Here is a 22,009-nt window from a genome sequence, read left to right as displayed (position 1 = left end):
AGAAAGCAAAACAGCTGAATCCTTAGGAAACTGGACAGTTCCCAGCTGGCTGGACATGGGGACTACCTCTTTCCAAGCCACTAACTACCACGAAGTAAGGTCTTTTGGAAGGTAATGGCTGCCTGTTGCCAGTCACCTGTTACTTTTATCTTCCTCAGGCTAGATTTCCCTGTCCCTCAGTGTAGGAGCAGCTTCATACTGATAAAGACCCTGAGAGCTGAAGAGCCTCATCCTGCTTGTTAGGAGGTCAGATCCACCCAGAAGTTTAGTATGGACTTCACACAAACTTTGAGTTAAGTCATGGTGCAGTCATTTTTTCCCTAATTTTTTCTATCAAGATGTGGTCAAACTGAAGTTACTATAGAACAGGAAATTAGGCAACAACGCAAAAGCTGCATGATTAGGTTTTCTAATCACTAAATGATTCTCCCAAAATACCCATTATAAAATTAACTTGCAGGAAATGGTTTGGTATAAGTAGGAAGACAAGGCTGGGGTAGAAATACTTTATTAAAAGAAAGGAGCAATGCTTATAACTGTGCTAAGATGGCTGCTCCACAAGAAGGGTAAGATTTCAATGTGCAACTCCCATCCCTTGGTAAGTATTTCATTTGTAGCTAAAGTTATCCCAATAAATTCAACACAGGGGGAGTGGATGCTGCATCATCAGTGTCTTTGGCAGCATGTAAGGTTTTGTTTGTGAATCGTCTATATTCAGCTACATAGCTCAAACATGCAGATAAGGAGCACTGACATCAGTGTTAAGGAATTTCAAATAAAGAATTTAAAAATTAGTCAAAGTATCCAATCTCCTTGTTAGTTCTATACACAGTATATACAAAGCTTGACTGCTCCAAAAACCCCCAAAACTTTATTATTAAAGTGTGTAGTTTAGGCAATTTAAAAAAAAAATCCACATGGCTGGCAACATTAGACTTTCATGATTAGTTAACTAATTCCTACAACATGGGTGAGCGCTTCATTCATTCAAAAGTCAAAGATTCTTAGAAGATATGGTGCTAGGATTCAAACAGTCTGAGAGTCACTTTCATCACTGTCATCTGAAGTACCTTTTCTTTCAGTATTTACAGCAGCAAGGGCAGTGTCCACTTGAACTTCCTCCTCATCAGACTGGATAACAGGAGACTCTCCTACTTCACTGGTACCCTGGCTGGCAGAGTCAGTCCAGGTTGATGATGATGAAGACAATTTTTGCCTTAATTCAGACTGGCTTGGAACCTGGAGGCTTATTTCATTCTGACAGGTTTTGGATTCAGGCCCTTCAAATAGTAAGGGGGAAAAAAAACCACATCAATCTATTGAGCTGTAGTCTGTATGATATTGACTGGGGCTGAAATGCTGTTCTTAACATTAAAATGGCATACTGGATGTACTAGCACAGAGCCATTAATGCAATGACTGACAAGCCAACTGCTTAGTTAAATGGTGGTCCACAGCTGAGGTGTGTTACACATTAACTCTCTGGACTGCACGTCTCCATTTGTTTCCAGGTGTAATTTAAGATAAACCACTTCAGGCTGTAAAGCCCAAAGTGGTTTAAGTCCTAGCACCTTCAGAAATTTTCTCCCCATCTAAATCATGCAGATAATTTAGATCAAATTGTGGGATTAAGCAAGAGTCACAGTTGATCTTTGTTCTGGCTGCTGCTGCTGCTGATCCTTCAATTTTCCCAGTAATGGTTAGTGATTCTGGTATTTATATCAAAGTCAGTTCAGATTTCTGCATCTACCACAAAACAATTTACTCACTGTTTGTACTGCATTAGCAGGAAGAGGCCACAACCAAGAATTTGTCTACACTGGAGCATTAATTCTGAATAGCTTTGAAATGAATTAAAAGTAGCCTCAATTTGGTTTGAATGTCAACACAGGAGTTTAATGCAGTTTAAAGTCACAACTTTAGTTCATTTGGATTAGCTTCTCTGAGTATTCCTGTGTAGACCAACCTCACGATAAGAGCCTCCTTGTATTAGAGACTGTCTTATGAGTATTTTGGGGCAGAGACTAAGGATGAAAGAAAGACAGTAGTATTCACATGTAGGGAATTAAGATTCACCCATGGTGTCAGAAGAAGTCTGAGATCTGGGCTTGATTACCAGCTTTGCCTGTTTCATTCTGATGCTTTAACAATAAAGCTATCCTTCCTCCCCACCACTTCCTAAAGTGAGGGGGGTTTTGAGCTGACAATTTTTAATGTGATTTTTAAAATCTGCAGCAGAAGTAGAATTTCACCCTTTAATACTTCAAGCTCCCCAAGGTAAGCCTTAGCTGCAGTTATCAGTAAGTCTCCAGTAGACAGCTAAGGATAACTCAGTAAGTAAAATAAGGAAAGAAGCTAGAACAAGGAAGGTTTACAGATAGATAGTTATTTGGGAAGAGCTCTCTCTTCCCATCCTACAGTCCTCCCCTGGCCCCTCAGAGGCCAAAGTATGTGATTAGGCTCTCCAAATTTTAATGTAATAGTGTATCTTGGTCCCAAGCAACACTCTAGAGGGAGGTGGGAGAGAGACAGGAGAAGTACTGTTAACTCTGACTCAGACATGTGACAAATCTCCATTATCATCAAATAATACTCCATGTTTTACAGGAACATTTTAGTATAATACACTTAACAGTAACTTAAATGCAAACCCATGAGTTTGCATTTAAGTTACTGTTATTTTTTGGAATGAAGTGGACTAGTACAGCAAAACTAATCTTCTAAAGCAGGAATTCTCAAACTTTATTGCACTACAACCCCCTTCTGACACCAAAAATTTATACATGACCCTAGGAGGGGGGACTGAAGCCTGAGCCTGCCTGAGACCTGCCACCTTGCATTTGCAGGGGAGGAGAAACAAAGTGGAAACCCAAGGGGCCTGTAACCTGAGCCCTACTGCCCAGGGCTTTGGCTTTGACCACAGGCCCCAGCAACTCTAACACCAGCCCTGCTGCTCCCATTAAAAAAGGGTCAGGACCCACTTTGGGGGCCCCATCCACAGTTTGAAAACTGCTGTTCTAAAGCTATACACAAATGCACTTTCCTCCTGTACACAGCCAAATTTCCCATAGCTGTAACTTAAATCTGAGGGAGCAAGGACAAAAAAAAAGTAATTAATGTATTAACCAAGACAAAATCATCCAGTTAACATATGTGTATTTTGTATTAGGAGAGGGGACAATTCAGTGTCCAACTAGTTAGAATGCCTGTTGCTGAAAGGTTAAGTGTCTAATACAAGAGCAAACAAATTCATCCCCACCCCCAGCTGTAAAATTCCATATGGACAGACAATTCTACAAGGAAGGAAGGAATTAGAAAGGGAACTTTGGTTTAAAATAGTGCATTGTGCTCACCCTGACAAGGCTAGAAAGCATCTTTTCACATATTGTCCAAGCTCAGTAGGCACTAAACTGCTCTAGGGTTGATTCTTGCTGTCTCAACTTAATTCTGTGAGACTAGCTAACAACCAAAGAATAAGAAAATACATTATATTACAGTAGCACTAGGAGGCTGCAACAGAGAAGTGGAGTCTATTTTGCTAGGCATTAGGGCAGGGATTGTGTCTCTGTACAAAAGGTTTGCACTCCAGACAAAGGGTGGGAAGGGAAATGGTGGCACAAATAGGAGAAGTGACTTATCACACAGTAGGTCAATGGCAGACCCAAGAATAGAACCCAGATCACCATAGTCACCGGCCAATATCCTATCCCTTACACCACACTGCCTCTTCATGCAATACAATTTTGCTTATTTGAGCACAAGCTGGTGTAGGAAGCTAGTAACTGAATATGTAAAAAAGTTGGAAAAATTTGCACACAGTATACAAGAAGATCTGGAACAGGCTCCCACCAGAATGCATGTGGGCAAACACTTTTGTTTTAAGAGAGCATGTAGCCCACAGAGCTAGCTTTAGCATTTTCGTTTGCTTATCAGTAACACAAAGAACCTACAGGTTGCATCCTATAAGGCATTAGCTTAAGCCTAAGGCTTTGAGACCTATGAACGTTGGCACATATAAGTGGCCAAATGGTCAGCCTGAGTTTTGGGGAATTGGGAATAGCAAGCTTAAGCAGGAGATTCTGTGTGAAGTGATACCAGGTAACTGCAGGAACACTGAACTTGGCTATTTTATGAGAGAGGCCTTGACAGATGCTTAACCACAAACTTGCCTTGGTAACAAATTGATGTATATGGTAATAAGCTAAAATCATTAATATACTAACCTACCTATAGGATAAAGACACCCTAATGTTGTTAAGGTGAGGAAGTTGCAATTGTTGGACAGGGTAGTTTGGGATGATGGGGGCAGGGCTCAGCAGCCCTGAGGGTTCCTTTGCTTCTGGTTTGTCTGATGTTGGGTGGCTGGTTCTTGCTCCTCTGCTCAGAATCTAACTGATCACTCTATGTGGGAGTCAAGAAGGAACTTCCCCACCTTCCAGGGATACAGCAGATCTTTCTCCAACCACGAATGGTCCATTTGCCTGGATATTGTGAGGGACATTTTCCAGAGGAGGAGAACTCCCCAGATAGACCTGTGTGTGACAAAGTACAATAGGAAGGGTCCACAGTTCTGCTCTCTTCACAGTCACCACCTGGGCTTACTCGCAGATGGTCCTTCCAGGCAAGAAGGAACACATCTTTTCTATTCATTTCCACCCATTTTGCTCGCACACAAGATCCTGTATGGAAACAGGGTAAATATTCTGGCCTATGCAGACAATCTGGTACTCATTTCAGACAACTCAGAGACTTTCCAACAAATACTCGATGGCACCAGCCGGGTTGCCAACTAGCTGGGGCTCCACTTCAATGCTAGGAAATGTGCATCCCTGCATATTGACAGCAGGGGAAGGGACTCAGTCCAGATGATACCGTTCCAGATCCAGGGTGAACTCTTGATCTTCCTGGAGGATGGGCAAGCATACTAACATCTCAGCACGCCCACAGATTGACTTCCCTACTGGCAGCATGGTGGCAGATCAATGCCTTGAACACCTTCCTAATCCCCCGTATTTCATTTGTCCTGAGGGGATCTGCCATGGCGAAGGTACCTCTGAACGAGGTGGACTGTACCATCCGGCAGCTAGTGAAGAGGTGGATGTTTCTTCCCTGGAGCACCAGCAATGAATTGGTGTACATTTCACACCGGCAGGGCGGTGCTAATGTCCCTCAAATGGGTGATCTGTGCAACACTGCGATGATCACTCACGCCTGCTGCCTTCTGATGTGCCTGGATGCCATGGTGAGGAACATCACAGAGAGTGCTCTGCATGATGTTATCAGGAAGCGAATCATCAGGACTCCCTCCAACCAAGATTTTGCCATGTACCTGAGCGGCTCCTTGAAAGGCAAATTTGGAAGAGACAGGGGAGACTGCTTCACTTTAGACTCATCCCTACAATGCTATACAATGACTGGAGAAACATATCGGCTGCCACTGGATGTGGTGCAAGGAACGCCAAGAGCTGGGAGTCCTGGTGCCATCAGTGAAAAATGCAGAGCACACAATCATCACTCCGAGAGCTAGAACCAAGCTGGAGAGGACCCTGAAGGATGCCATCCCCTGGCAGTAAGTGGAAAATCTGAAATGGAAGCCAGACCAGGGGAAGGTCTTGGAGGTGACATGCAAATGGGACTTCAGCAACCACTTCCTCCTCGGGGGCAGCTTCACCCAATTTGCCAACTGGAGGTTCATCTACAAGACCCATCTCAACTGTGTCCTGCTGAATTGAGTCATCTGCCATGGGAATTAGGACAAGCGATGCAGGAAGTGTGGCTATGCCAATGAGACACTACCCAACATCTTGTGTAGCTGCAAGCCTCATTCCAGAGCCCAGCAGCTGCGCCACACCACCATCCAAGATCGCCTTGTTAGAGCCATCCGGTCACCTGTAGGGAGGGTGGCTGTGACCCCCGCCACCCCCAGAACAGACAGCCAACTGCGACTGGACATCACCATCACCAACAAGGACAGGAAGAAGCTAGTCATGGTGGATGTCATAGTTCCCTTTGAAAACAGGACCCCGGCCTTCCATGACACCTGATCTCAAATTGGGACACCTTGAGAGCTAGGGGTTACGAGATTCAGACTCTCATGCTGATTGTCAGAGCCCTTGGCCCATGGGAACCCAGTAATGAGCGAGTCTTGCAACAATGCAGAATCGGTCAGTGCTATGCTCGGCTGATGCAGCAACTCATGGTGTCTGTCAGACACCATCAGGTGGTCAAGGGACATCTATCTAGAACACATCACCAGACATCAGCAATACCAGGAGAGATGAGGTTGAGAAACAAAGCTGGGAAAGTAACTGACATACCTCCCTGATGGATTGTACAACCTATCCTAAATCCTCAAATACTGAGGGGCAATCTTCACTCATTGCTATATTTGCATTCCACAAGCTATTCTCAGTATAACCTTTCTGAGTGGGGTACCCATTAATTGGATGCTAATACTTTAACTGTATCACTGAATTTATTAATCTGCAGTATCCCAAATTAAGGTTGTGTACTATATGTATCTTATGACTTTCCAACCAACCTTTTTACTTTTGAATAATTTAAGCACTATCCCCAGATGTCCAGGCACTCTTTCCTTAACCTGTGTATTATATAATTTTAACGTCTGTAAGTACTGTCTGTTCCAATTCCAACCATAATAAAATATTGTTAAATGCACAGACAAGAGGACACTTTAAAACACAATCTGCATTAAGTATCTGCAGTAAGAACGTAGACACTTCATGCTAACCAAAGGAAGTTAACACTGTTACAGGGTAAGTGTTTTTCATATCCAGGGCATACACCTAATCTTAGCAGGAGAATTAACCCCAGTAAATTTTACCCCTCCAGTCCATCGTGCTCAGTTTGTGACAAACTTACCCTAAGGTAGAGAATGGTGTCAGACAATCTTTTACTTTCACTATCAATACATTTAGTAAAACACTTTCTTTCCTCTGAAGAGACAGGTTGATTATCCTTAGGTTTAAGGAGAGTTATTCTTGACACCACTTTTCCTAAAAAATTCTGGCTTTATGACTCTCTTTGTTTTTTGAGAAAGGCATTTTGGTGAGAACAAAGATTTTGCACTTTGCAGAATAAAATTTTAATGTACAGCAACTGCTTGAGTTGACCAAATATCTCTAATCGTCTGCAATCAACAGCTAAACTGCTCAGGCATGCTACAGTAAGAGATCCCAGTACATCTCCATATATCAAAAGTATGTTAAATCCCACTGTCTTAATATATTAAAAAAGTTCACAAAGGATATAAAATAATGTAATTGCTTTAGAACAGGGATTCTCAAACTTCACTGAACCACGACCCCCTTCTGATGATAAAAATTATTACATGGAGTGGGGGGAAGAAATGAAGCCTGAGCCCACCCAAGTCCCACCGCCTCTGCTGGCGACGGAGACAAAGGCAAAGCCCCACCACCCAGGACAGTGGGACTCAGGCTTTGGCTTCAGCCCGGGGTGGTGCGGCTCGGGCTTCAGCTTTGGTCCCCGAGCCCCAGCAAGTCTAACATCAGCCCTCGTGCCCCCATTAAAACAGGGTCATGACCCACAGTTTGAGAACTGCTGCTTTAGAATACCAAGTCAGTACCTAAAAGCAAAGAGAAACTGAGTGAGTTTTGATTTAAAGGGAGGAATGACAGCATTCCTCAGTAGCTTTTAGAGAAAAAGGTTTATAGCACCACCTCTAACATGGCTCAGATCAACATGGATCAAAGAAATGTATTTTATAAGCTACTTACTGTCTGTTCAACTTGTACTCTGGTTTTATTTATTCAGAGTACCAGCTCATATGAAGTAATTCTGAATGTCTCAGTCCTACTGCAAGTTATTCTCTTCAATTAGTAAAGTAACATACCTGAATACACCAGTGTAGAGAAACTCCAGAAAGAATCATTTAATGCTCAGTTCCAGCCCAAACATCTCCCTGTGAGTCTTGACAAAGAGAGACTACATCTTTGAGCAGCTTTTGTGATGAAAGTGGTCATGGCTTACTTCAAAATGACAAATTCAAGACTAATTATGGGGAAAGTATTCTACTTAAAATAAAAAGCTGAACTACCACAAAGGAATTAAAGCTGTTATTGTTGAACGTGGGTGGGTGGGTGGGTGGGTGGGTGGGTGTGTGTGTGTGTGTGTGTGTAATTAAAATGCCAATTAACAACTTTTTTTTATATATAAAGCCAAAGATCCTGTAAAGCAGATTCTTTCCCCACCTAAAAAAACAAAAACGTACAAGCCATCTAACCCCAAGACCCTCAGAGAGATGCCTAGGGCCAGAGGAAAAAAAAAGGTCTCCTGGAAAAATCAAGCAGCTTTACAGTAAGCTCTTACACATCATGACTGAGGTTCTGTAGGAAATACTAACCTTCAGAAAACAGATACAGTATGAAACACTATACATTCTAGATTAGAGTCCTAGTGATTTATTAGTGTAAGCACAACTAGATAATTTACAAGGCATGCTCTAACTGTTCATTTCATACCCAAAATGGGAGATAGTATGCTATCGTCCTCTCCTGAGTTCAAGAAGACATCTAGTGCTTCTTGGTCAGACATATCCATCAGGTCCATCTGTTCCAGCATGTCCACATTCACCTCCATTGAAGACATACTTCCTATTGGCTCTGCAGCAATAAACAATATGAGTGAATTGACAATGTAGCAATGTACAAAGCTGATGGTCTTTGCCTAGAAATGTTATTACAAAGACTTCCACAATTGCCACATTATTATACTGCATCCTTGATTATTAAACAGCTATTCTCAAAATGTAATATTACATACATTGGCAAACAAGGAAACTTGATTATTGATAGGAAACAGCTTTGGTAATCAGAGACAAAACAACAAGGTATGATCTTGATAACAATACAAGCTATCGTATTTATAGCTTTTTGATATGAATTATAAATAGCTTCTCACAGGCAGTCTCAGAACCTACAAAAGCAGGAAAGACTTTTGTTTCTTGCTCTCATTGTTTTAGAATAGGCTGCCATCATTATCTTTGTAAAAAGGTATTTTTTTAGTACTAATATTTGTATTACTAGAACCCAGAAGCTGAGGGGGGGGGGGAGGGGATGGATCAACATTCATATAACACTCCCTCTCAGTACCCAGCCCAAACGGGAAAGGTAATGATCCAACCAATGGCCCAAATTCCATGATGAATCCTGGTCACATGCCACCTAAGGCACGTTGTGCACATGCTAAAAGAAGATAAATCAGAAGACACAATGAGAATCAGGGCCCTGTAATGTGGGTGCTATAGGAATGCCTATCAAGAGACAGACCTGCCCAAAGGTGCTTACTAATCCAAACCTTTTCTTCTTTCTGTGTCACAACTCTACTCCCCACTTGCACATTTAACAAAAATCCCTCAAGAAAGAAAAAGTACAAGACTGCACAATGTACAAGTATCAACACACTGGAGTTGTGAAAATACAAGAGTTGTAATTCTCAAAAGGCAGGTGTTTTCTTCCCATTCAACCCACCAGTGTGATCAGTGGTAGCAGACTATAGTGCAGAGCCTAGACCAGGGGTGGCCAAACTTACTGATCCTCCAAGCTGCAAACGACAATCTTCAGAAGTTCAAGAGCCGGGGCAAGCCTGCCGGTGCTCAGGGCTTCAGCCCCGCAGGAGGTGTCTGCCCAGGCTCGGGGGCTTCAGACCCACTCCAACTGAAGCCCTGAGTCCCAACAGGTGTGCCCCCCAGATTTCTGCCAGGGTTGCTGACCCTGCTCAGTCACATGGTGCTGCTGAGCCCACTCCCTGCACAGCAGCTGCTGAAGCAGGCAAGCTGGGAGCTGCAGACAGAGCCACTCCCTTGCTGCTGACTCTCCCCATGGAGCTAACGCAGCTCCCACTCCCTGCAGCACTAACACCTGGGAACCACAGGGAGGGGTTGCTGATGGTAAGGGGAAGGCGTGACTCAAGCTGTTGGGGGGGACCTTTAAATTGTGTCCCTCCCCCTCCCCCCAGTCAGGAGGAACCAGTCATCTCTGGCAGAAAGCCCTAGCCCCACCACCCTGCCCCAAGGCAGAAGCCTCAAGTTCCTCCCATCCAGTGAGATCGATGGGGAAAAGGGGGGTGGGGCTCCGCAAGCCACACTTTAACTGTAGAAGAGCCACATGCAGCTCACAAGCTGCTGTTTGGTCATCCCTGGCCTAGACAAATGCCAAATGTATTGTCCCATATGGAGACTTCACACCATTAAAGACAAGTGCAAACTTCTGATTAGTATCAGTATAATGCCAACACCAAATTCTTGAAGAAATATCTTTCCTTTAACCTAATAAACATATTTAAAAATGTACAGTGACTCCTCTCTTAACGGTGTAGTTATGTTCCTGAAAAATGCTACTTTAAGCAAAACGATGTTAAGCGAATCCAATTTCCCCATAAGAATTAATGTAAATGGGGGTTAGGTTCCAGGGAAATTTTTTTCACCAGACAAGAGACTGTATTGTATATATGTATACACAGTATAAGTTTTAAACAAACAAAGTAATACCGTACACAGCAATGATGATTGTGAAGCTTGGTTGAGGTGGAGTCAGAGGGTGGGATATTTCTCAGGGAATGCCTTATTGCTAAATGGTGAACTAGCACTCAGCTGATCCCTCAAGGGTTAACACATTGTTATTAATGTAGCCTCATACTCTACAAGGCCACACGAATCGAGGTAGGGGAGACAGCATGGCAGTCAGAGAGATGCACATTGCCCCTTTAAGTATGCTGACAGCACTCTAAGTACATTGCCTTTTTAAGTAGATTAGCACATTGAGACAGCAGCTGCCTTCAGCAAGCTCCCTCTGTCCTGAGCCCTGTCGTGTCCCACCCCTGCTCTACGGAGATGGAGTAAGTGGGGGGCAGGAGCAGGGGGGAGGGGGACACCTTGACATTAACCTCACTTGCCTCCCTCACACACACAGCAAGCAGAAGGTTTCTGGAAGCAGCTCTAAGGCAGAGGGCAGGAGCAGCACATGGCAGTGGGGGGACGGACAGCTGAACTGCCAGCAATTGATAGCCTGCTGGGCAGCTGCCGCACAGGGAACTTATGGGAGCCCGAAGCTGATACGGGGGCTGCTGGTCCACTCTGGTTCCAAGCCCTCACCAGCTAGCTCCAACAGGCTGCTCTTTCTGCAAGCAGTGAACAAAGCAGGCGGCTGCCAAATAATGTTATAAAGGAGCACTGAGCAACTTTAAACAACCATGTTCTCTAACTGATCAGCAACGAAACAATGTTAACCGGGACGACTCAATGAGGAGTTACTGTACAAGTACTTTCAGCTGCCCCCAAAAGAAGTTTGTGTTTTGACTCTGCCGCAATTATAGTACATCAAATAAAGCAAAGATTAATAATGACTAAAATAATTATTTTTATAGCTTTCATATGAACCCTTATTTACCTTTTGTTTTGCAGTAAAACTCTGACTATATAACAGGTAACCCAAAGAAATACCTTAAGTAGGCATATTACCAAAAAGTCTCAAACAATGCTGATGTCAGTGTGTGAATGGAGATGCACTCCTAGTCCTTCCTTTGATTACTTTATTTTCCAAGTATAGCATATCCCCCTGTCTTGCACACCTGCAGCATAGTAAAATACTGTACTCAGCAATAATTAGGTTCTTCCTTGCCTAGCGCTGGTACTGCATTATAAAACAAAGATCAAACATAAAGATATACCCATTTCTCTCCTATAATACACTGCATTGCTGTGTTTACCTACAGTGCACTTTATTAATAAAAGTTTCAAAATAAAAACAGTACAAAAAGAAACCAAAACAATCCTCTCACTAGCCTTCTAGTTGTGAATCTATGGATTAAGTGGAGGATATTTCAAAACTTGCCTCGTCTCTCTGCTATCTGCAGGTATCCTGTAGAAAGGTATTGCTCCATATCCTGCTGGAAGGCTTCTTCAAAGAACTTCTGACGCTCCTTTAGCTTCATCTGCTGGGTATGCTCCATATCCAACACCTTCTGGGCATGCTCAGCATCTAGCTCAGCTGAGGCCAACAATAAAAAAAGAATACACACTTTTAAAAATGTAGAAACATCTGTAAATTTGCTTTTAACATGACTTATCAGAATCACACCAACAAATTATCTAAGTATATCTTCTCAATCATACACTCATATTTAATATAGTATTAATACACAAAGACCTCCTCTTGAAACATTCTGTCTCACTTTCTAGGCTATTTTTAAAGAAAAGGACACATTTATCATTCAACCCAACTGTTCAAATTATATGTACCTCATCTGCACACAACTGATCACTCATCACAGTCACTGAATTCTAAGATCCATGGATAAACTAAGATTGGATTACACAAGTCTGAATCTCTATGTACAGTGATGTATAAGGGCAATAACGATATGATGTTATAGCATCATTTCTGCACTTCCTGAGTATTGCAGATAGTCCACTTTCAAAATTATACCTCATTACTTCCATAAGGCAAATGTGGTATACTATGAGGTACTAAAACCAGATGCCCCAATATTAAACTGATATAATTCCAGATTTCTTGGAATGAATAAACTGAAACACTGATTGAGTACAGACTTCAAATAATTACAGTGTCAGAATACTGCTGAGTAAAATTAGCAATAATATTGTTACGCATATTTAATAAACAAATTAATGTCAAGATGTTATAGTCTTCGTTTTTTTATCTGTAAAGTGAACACAGTTGAGCCCACTTTGAAACTTCAAAGTAATGATGCCACTTCAAATAATAAACTGTCAGCTATTCCCCATTCCAACAGGATAAGAAAGTACACTTCTTATAATTCTCTTAACAAAAACATAATTCAGATACTCATTGCTGAGATGTTCTATTATCATAAAATATTAGTAATGTAATTAAAAAGAAAAATTAAAGGTTTAAAGGCGGGACACTCAAAAAGTCAGATTCCTGCACCAACCTTGATCAACCTTGGAGAAATCATACAGAAAAATTAATCCTACTTGTCACCAGTGTTCTAAGTGTACTCAAGATTTGGAAGAAATGGAAGAAGGATGCTTGAAACCACCCAAGTTTTCAGACATGTAGCTGCTTTGAAGGATATGTCTAAGAAAGGTACACATGAGATACACCATGAGCAAAGGCAGTTTAACATGCCTTTCTGTGCAACCATGGAGAACCTTCATGTAGCAAAACCCCTGTGGTTCCACTACACACAGAGTAGGTCAGAATATGAAGAACCTATGAAGGGAAATGGATTACATTGCATGGAGCCATTCCCCTTAGCATGCTGTGAGTGCAAGTGGGGCACAGTTCATCAAAAGGCTGAAGAAACAACTACAGAGCACAACTGCTGCCACTGAACGGTCAACTGTGGAAAAAGTTTGTGATTCTGGCTCTGTACAGAAACCAGGATTTAAGTATTAGAGAATTCACACTTCAATTGTTTCAGGTGGCATGTCTGCAGTGTGGGTTCAGGGGGGGGAAAAAAAAAAAAAAAAAAAAGAATAGTGTCAACAATGTTTGGGATGTTATTCACAACTATAAGGGCTGGAAATGTAATCTGTTTTTTAAATTAAAAAAATAGATTCATCCAACAGTTTCTGCAGAGCTCCCTACTTGCCAGGAAATTTTTCTTTTTATTAGTGCATGAATTTGTCAACTCTGAGCTATCAGGATACCGAAAACCATGGGGGTAGTGTGGTTTCTAGCATCTGTTAGGAGGGTGCTCAGAGAACAGTGGGATGGCTGTCTTGCAGTATGATGGTGGATGAGGAAGTAGTGCTCCCCTGGATTGTGTACAAAACCAAAACAGAAGTTTGTAATTTCCCTAACATCAATAAGAAGGATCTAGCCAAGGGTCAAATATTAGTCCCAGATACATTAGATTTGGTTTGGTTTGTAAATTAGTATGTAAAGTTTTAGCAGGGGCAGTTAGTGTCTGATTTGCTTTAAAAGCAAAAGAGGATGAGGAGGCTGTAAAGGAAATATTTAAAATTACAGGTAAACATGCGAGGAGATACAAAGGCAGAGTTAAAGTACATGCAGGAAAATTATAGGATAGCTTTGATTTTTTTATTTTTTTTAAAACAACATTCTATTGTCTTTTTTTATGACAAATATAACGTAATTAAGCTAGACTTTCAGGTTCTTTTTTCCTCTCTCTTAAATGGAAGATTCCATAAATGTGGAAAGTGTTGTGCCAGCTCTTGCCCAGTCTGTAGATGTTAGCTGAGCACTGACAAACTCATAGCTGGAAACCAAACCAGCTCTCCTGTATGTTAGTTATGTTAAAACAGATATTAGTCTTATAAGAATGTATTGAGTGTTTAGACTCTATGAAATGCTTATAAATTGTGCCATGCATTAATCTCACTTGTCGTGTCTGTATTTCATGCTATAAAAATATGAAAATTTTGCTTTATAACTTTGAAAACATTTGCTCTGAACTTGTGAACCCAGGCATGAAAATTGTCCCCCCTCCCTATTCAGGAGGCCTATGAAGATCAAGGAACATCACGATACAAAGGACTGGTGAATAGACCTATCAACACCTTTGAAATGCTACATGCAAGGGAGATCTTCTCATGTACTGGAAGGCTAAATGTAACAGATAAAATAGGGTCACAAGAAAAATTTTCATCTCCTTGCTGTTTGAACTCACAGGGCAAATGACAAACTAAGCCAGAGTTCCCCAGTGGTTACCCCTGGGTCTGCCGTGAAAGACATTTTGAATCAACACATTACTGCTACACCTCTGTCATCTTTAACCATCAGAGACGGTAAGTCATTTGTGTGTATATGCTTGCTGGCATTAACCTGTAAATAACTCTCATTTCTTATTTCTAGTTAATAAACCTTTCTTTAGTTTACTACAGGATTGGCTACATCACTTTTTCCCAAACTGTGTTCTGCGGAACACTGGTGTTCCACACAATGTGAATAGGTGTTCCATGAAAGAATCATAATTAAAAAAAAAAAAAAAAAAAAAAAGGTCTTTACATTTTTTTTAATTTAAAATTTGGCATATTTGAAGCATAGTTTACAACTCTTTTTGAATGACTATAATTAACATAAAACTCTTTCTGGTTATTGATAGATCTCGTATTGAATATCATGGCGTAAAGAGAACGCGGCATGCAAGCATGTTGACGTCTATCCCCTTCGGGCATGTTTCAGTTAGTGACGTCGTACCCCTTCCGCTCGAGGCTACGCAAACTGCAGCAGTATGCATACACCATTCTCTTTATGCCATGTTGAATATAACATTCACTCAACACGTTCAATCCTGTGGATCTTTACCATGTGTGCAATAAGCACAACTAAACTCAAAACAATGTAAATATTTGTGAAACAAAATTTGACAAAAATCAGTATTTCTAAATATTGTGACTAAACCTAATCACCATGGATTTGTGGCTAAAAGAAGGAACTTTGAAATGAAAAGCAAGTTCTTCTGGTACTCCAACTGTGGCCAAAATAAACGAGCAAAATATTGTGACACTTCAAAGTGAGGATGAACAATCGCAGTCTTTTGTTGCCGAAAAATCTGTTAGTACTAGTGAGTTATCTAAGGTGAAAGAATTTCCACCGAAGTATAACAAAAAACAAGAAGAAGCAGGTGTTAAAAGACTGCAACAAAAGTATGATGAAAGTTATTTCTTTCGGTTTCACGTGTGTTGGAAATAAAGATGTTCCTGATGTGCTGTGCGTCATGTGCAACAAAATACTAGCAAACAATTCACTGGCTCCTGCTAAACTTTGTAGGCATTTGGAAACCAAGCATGCTGAATACAAAGATATTTTTTTTTTCCCCCAAGAGGCAGCAGGACTCACTTGGAAATTGTAAACTTTTGATGATTAAAATTGCTAAAACAACCAACCAAAGTGCAACAGAGGCATCTTATCGGGGAAGTTACCATATAGCGCTTGCTGGAGAAGCTCATGCTATTGGAGAAATGCTTATCAAGCCTTGTGCAAAAGATATTAACATGCATGTTGAGCGAGCAGTCTGGTAAAAAAGACTGATGCTGTATAGTTGTCAAATAATACTGTTGCACTCCATGTTAAAGATCTTGCCGATGACATAAAAAAAGAGCTAGTTTGCCAACTGAAAATTTGCCATGAGTATTCACTGCAGCTAGATGAGTCCACTGACGTTTCAGGACTTGCTCTGCTACTAGTATTTGTCCGATATAAATTTAATAATATTATTGAAGAGGACCTGCTCTTATGTGATTCTCTGCAAAGCAACACGACTCGAGAAAGAATATTCAACTGCATCAACAAGTTTATCAGAAAGTATGAAATTAGTTGGGGAAAATATATTGATGTATGTACTGACGGTGCTCGGGGAACGATCAGGAAGATGAAGGGAGCTGTAACGCGAATCATAAGCGTGGCACCAGAAAGCACTAAGAGCCATTGTGTTCTACACAGACAAGCACTTGCAGTTGAAAAAAATACCAGCATATCTGAAAATTGTGCTCGCTGAAGCAGTAAAAATTATCAATTTTGTCAAATCTCAACCACTTCAATCCAGATTATTTAAAATTTTGTGCGAGGAAATGGGTAGTCAGCACAAAATGCTTCTTTTACATACGGAAGTGAGGTGGCTATCCAGAGGAAAAGTGCTTGTGAGGCTTTTTGAGCTTCGTAGTGAACTACTGGTATTTTTCCCTTCAGATAATTCAGGACGAAAATTTAACAACTGTCTGACAAATTCCTCGTGGCTAATGAGACTTGCGTATCTTGCAGATATTTTTGCAAAATTAAATGAAATTAATCTGTCGCTGCAGGGAAAGAATATGATCATTTTTACTACAATGGATAAAATTTTGTCATTAAAAAGAAACTGGAATTCTGGGCATCTTCTGTAGAACAGAATAACTTCAACTGCTTCCCTACAATACATGAATTTCTGACTGAAATAAACAACAGTCCATGAAGAAGTTTCCAGCACCATTTTACAACACTTATGTGACTTGCAGGCCTTTTTATTAGAATATTTTGCTACAACTACTGATGATAATGCTTGGGTTCGAAATCCATTTGTAATTACAGCTAAACCAGTCGGCTTTACTGTGCACGATTATGAAAGCCTAACTGACTTAATTTCTGACTCTGATTTGAAACAAAAGTTTAAGGCTCTTCCACTGAATAATTTTTGGATTAGCCTAATAGAAGAGTACCCTAATGTGGCTAAACGTGCAGTTCGAGTGCTCCTTCCTTTTGCCACAACTTATTTGTGAGAGATGGGATTTTCGTATTATAATGCAACAAAAACCAAACATAGGAATAGACTTGATACTGCACCTGACATGCGGATTCAAACTTTCCAGCATTATTCCTAATATTAAGAAAATCTGTGATAGAAAAATGCAGAAACACCAATCCCATTAAATCCAGGTTTGTATTTCGGTTTATAAAAAATAGATTTTCCTAGTAAAAATCTAATTTGTTTGGTGTTCATGTATATATAAAAACAGGTTTTTTTTTACAGAACACTGTTTTAAATTTTGACTCTTGCACTTGATTTTTGTACTACTTTATACGCACTTTCCAGTTAGAAGTTGTCAGTTCAAGTTATTTTAAATTTGTATTTTTACTTTGTTTTATAAAATATATTTGAGCATAAATGCAATTTTTTATTTGAAAACCAAAAAAGACTACAAAATAATATTATAAGTGTTCCGTAATAGACTAAAAAGTGTTCTGTGGCCAAAAAAGTCTGGGAAACACTGGGCTACAGGCATTGCCTTTGGTGTGAGATCTGAGATACAAGTTGATCTGGGGCAAATGACAGGTCTCTTGGGACTGGGAGCAACCTGAATATTGTGTGACCATTTATCACTAAGTCCAGCTTGTCTGGGTGGCAAGATAGACTGGAGAGCCTAAGGGGACTGTCTGTGACTCTATACTGGATTGATGAAATCTAATTATAGAACATACCACCAGTTTGGAGTGTCTGCCCTGTTTTTGACAGCCTGCTTTGAGGTAAGCACTCACCGTCATGAGCCATTCCAGACAGCACAACAAGCACATTGAAAATGCTAAATTTTTCCATTCTTTAGGATTATTTACCTATGCCCATCAATATTAGGACTTTAGTGAGGACTTCAGCTATGTTAGGCAGAGCTTATAATTTCTTTGAGGATGTGCTAGCCATTTTAAGGGTAATTATAGAGACCATTACAAAATACACACTGTGTAATCCTATACCATACCCCTTGGTACCAGCATTCACTGTTCTATATAGCGTTAGCAATACATTTAGTAACTGGAAATGCAAACATCTGGCTCAAGGTGATTAAATGATACTACTGACTGTGAGACGCATCACAACAGAATTCAGAGATCTTACACATTGTATTGTAGAAAATGTCAGGAGACGGATGGGGACTTTTCCAATATAGAATCAGTTGACTATTTCAGGGTAGCTATAATCAGCTACTTAAATATTTAGAGGTACAAAACCAGAGCTCTGATTCACTTACTAAAAGCTTTCTAAAGATACATTTCCTTCCATGAAGGAAGTAGTAAATCAATAAAAATTTCTCCCCTGCAGAATCCATATTCCTTCCCTTGTGTTTCCCAATCTTCTGGCAACTATCTTAGAGGCTGCTTATCTTAAAGTAACTGGAGTTGTCTGAGATGCCTTGGTCTACACTGTAGATGTGCGTGCCCCACACACATGGACCCAGAATCTTTTAGCCAGCAGTGTCTATTGGGACTGCACATTCAGCCTGAATGTCCTCATGTCCTAGCCAAAGGCAGAGCAGCAGCAACTGGCACTCAATCCTTCACAGATACAGATATTCAGGTAAAGAACTTTGTACTGAGAACAGGGCATAGGTCCCATGCGGACAAAGGCATCTTGAGGGAGGAAAAAACATGTTACTTGCCTGTATAGTAACAATTATTCTTCAAGGTGTTTTGTGAACATATATATTCCATTGCAGGTACAGTGCATCTAATGCACATGAGTCTGATTGGTCAGCACTATCACTAGGCAGCACACATGCCCATGCTCTCCTCGTGCAACTGTTCGAGGGCATAAAAGGGACGTGTCTGCCACTTCCTTCTCCATTCCTTCACATCACTGTCTATCTAATGTCTGAAGTAGTGAGGAAGGTGGAAGAGTCATGGAATGTATATGTACACAAAATCTCAAAACAACAACAATTACTGTACAGGTAAGTAACTGTTTTTTCTCCTTTGAGTGATGGTGTATATAAATTGCACTCCAGGTGATTCATTAGTCATTCCCTCACAAGTGGAAGGACTCTGGGAAGTTGGGGTTACAATCTCTGTTCAGATAATCCAAAGTTAGCATTGTCATAAGGAAGGCTGAGTGACAGTGTGTCTGAAAAAGATATGCACAGTGAACCATGTCACTGCTTTACACTTAACAGCTCTTGGATACTGCTCAGAAAGACTGCTGAAGCAGAACTAGCCCTGGTGGAGTGAGCCATTATTCTCAGCGGAGGAGAGATGTCAGCAACATGGAAGTGGAACTTAATGTAATCAGAAACCCAATGTGAGATATGCTAAGATGACAATGATCAACTCTTAACTCTTTCAGCATGGGCTACAAAAAGCCTAGAAGAGGCTCTAAAGGACCTCATGCAGTCCAGGTAGAACATCAAAGCTCTATGAACATGCAAGGTGTGGAGTCTTCCTTCATCTTTGGAAGAGTGCTGTTTTTCTTGAAACCCCATAATATTAATAATTTGGTTCAGATGGAAAGCAGAGACCACTTTTGGCATAAAACTGGGTGTGACATAGGGAAAATCTCATTTTTATGGACGACCACGAAAGGAACATCAGCCAGAAGAGCCTGACATTCCAAAACTCTTCTTGAGAAAGTAATTACCACTAGAAAAGCCATCTTCATATACAACAGAAGTAGACAGGTTGTCACCATAGGTTCAAAGTCGGATCCCACAAGCCTGGAGAAGACTAGGTTTTGATACCATATAGATAATGAATCAGACACAGGTGGGTAAATGTTGAGTAGGCCTTTTAGATGTCTGAAAACCAGAGAGTGAAAGAAAATGGAAAACCTAACTATTGGTGGATGCAGATATGGAGACAGGTGGACTATCATCAACCTGAGAGGCCAGATGATTTCAGGTGCAACACATACGCCAATATATGTCTAACTCCTGTATGATGAGACAATAGTGTTGAGTTTGTGCCAAAATCAAAAACCTCTTCCACTTTGATGTGCACGTGGCTCTAGTGGAATCTTTGCTGTTGCTTATCAAGACGGCTTGAATATCTTGGGAGCATGATCTCTTGTGAGTACTTAACCAGAGATCATCCATGGTGTGAGGTGAGAGACTGGAGGTAAGGATGCAGAGACTTGCCCTGGGTCTGAGACAGGAGATCCTTGACTAGCAACAAAGTTATCAGAGGCCAGACAGAGTGCTGATGCAAGTCCGTGAACCAGTACAGCCTTGGCCAAACTGGCATCACTACGATTAATGATGCTTCATCTCTTTTTAGTTTCCTGATTACCCTTGGAATGAGAGAAACTGGAGGGAATGCATACAGGACAAACTGGATCAAGGGAGAAGACAGGTTACCTGTGATGGAACCTAGGCTGCAGCCCTTCCTGGAGCAAAATTGTTTGCATTTGTTGTTCAGGTTGATTGCAAACAAATCCAACTTGGTACTGCCACTCATGGAAAATCTGGAGGGGTATGGCCTTTTTTTTTGGGGGGGGGGGGGAGATATACCTATGTCATAGAACTGGAAGGGACCTTAAAGGTTATCGTGTTCAGTCCCCTGCCTTCACTAGCAGGACCAAGTACTGATTTTGCCCCCGATCCCTAAATGGCTCCCTCAAGGAGGGAACTCACAACCCTAGGTTTAGCAGGCCAATGCTCAAACCACTGAGCTATCCCTCTCCCCTAATTTCTGATTGACCACTTGTGATGGTGTATGAAATCCATGCTGAGGGAAATCTACAATTGTATTTCTCACTCCTGGAAGGTGGAACACTTTCAAGGAGATACTGTTCCTTATGCATAGGTTCCACAGGTGTATGTATAGCTTCTTGGCATATCTGAGGTGACCCTGCACTTCCCTGCTTGTTCAGATAAAACCTAACAGTGGTGTTGTCTGTTAGAACTTATCACCTGGTTCTTGATGGTGGATATATATATGTCCTGCATTTACATGGAGTGAAACTTCCTGGGATAACTAAACAGCTTGTGCTGGAAGTTGAATGAGATGGGCACCTCAGTATTTGGTAGATGCATCTGTTACCAGAGTCATAGTAGGTTCTGGGGACAGAAGTGAACTTCCTTTGCACACGATCCCTGGATCCAACCATTAATCCAAAGAGAAGCATTCAAGCAGGTATGCAAACTTGCATGTCCAAAAAATGCCTGGTAGGAGGATATACTGAATGGAACCAGGCCTATAGACAGCAAAGATGAAGTCTGCCATCAGGAGTTACCTATGTGTATGAGGCTACATGGTCCAGGAGCTTCACGCAGGAATGCATCACTGTGATTGGGTTGGACTTTAAACTTCCAGAGAGAAAAGCTATAGCCTGAAACCTTTCCTTTTAACTTTGATTTGTCAAAATTTAGATTCAGGACTTGTCTGGAGAATGACAACAAGGATGCTGTTTTGGACTTGGTTGCTTAATGTCCCTCTGAATATCTAATCATCCAGGTAAGGAAATATTTGAATGTCTAAATGGCACAGACATGAGGTTACCACCAGTGTTCCCTCTAATTTTTTCCATACATGTGAAGAATACATTTTGATATATGCACCGAGGTATGTGCCTATGTGTGCCACCAGTAGAAAAAAAAAACCTAGATATAATATATATTTTTAAAAAGTTACCATAGGGATAAGTACTCCAGACAGGACAGGTTAGGCATTTTAGAACTCACTTCTCAAATAATTATATCTAAGTGTAAGAGAAACAAAAATTATGAAAGGCACAGACTAGTCAAAACACTAAAATAACACACTTTGGAAGAATGAAATTACAG

General features: G+C 41.0%; 1 protein-coding gene across 5 annotated transcripts in view; it reads right to left on the bottom strand.

Annotated features, from left to right (window-relative positions):
• Nucleotides 1–22,009, bottom strand: part of DTNBP1 (dystrobrevin binding protein 1) — a 176,828-nt gene that overhangs the window by 3,168 nt on the left and 151,651 nt on the right. For 3 of the 5 annotated variants that reach the window (XM_050941621.1, XM_050941620.1, XM_050941623.1), the window contains exons 8-10: nt 11,871–12,026; nt 8,502–8,642; nt 1,071–1,280 (exon numbers count right to left, since the gene is read on the bottom strand). In XM_050941621.1, the coding sequence (XP_050797578.1) occupies nt 1,071–1,280; nt 8,502–8,642; nt 11,871–12,026 (507 nt within the window). Of the gene's footprint in view, nt 1–492; nt 1,281–8,501; nt 8,643–11,870; nt 12,027–22,009 lie in introns of those variants that run through there. The other 2 variants (XM_050941624.1, XM_050941619.1) reach the window with 1 other exon arrangement.

This window comes from Gopherus flavomarginatus, chromosome 2 (genome assembly GCF_025201925.1).
Source record: "Gopherus flavomarginatus isolate rGopFla2 chromosome 2, rGopFla2.mat.asm, whole genome shotgun sequence".
Taxonomy (NCBI): Eukaryota; Metazoa; Chordata; order Testudines; family Testudinidae; genus Gopherus; species Gopherus flavomarginatus.
This window is presented reverse-complemented; position numbering and strand designations above follow the sequence as displayed.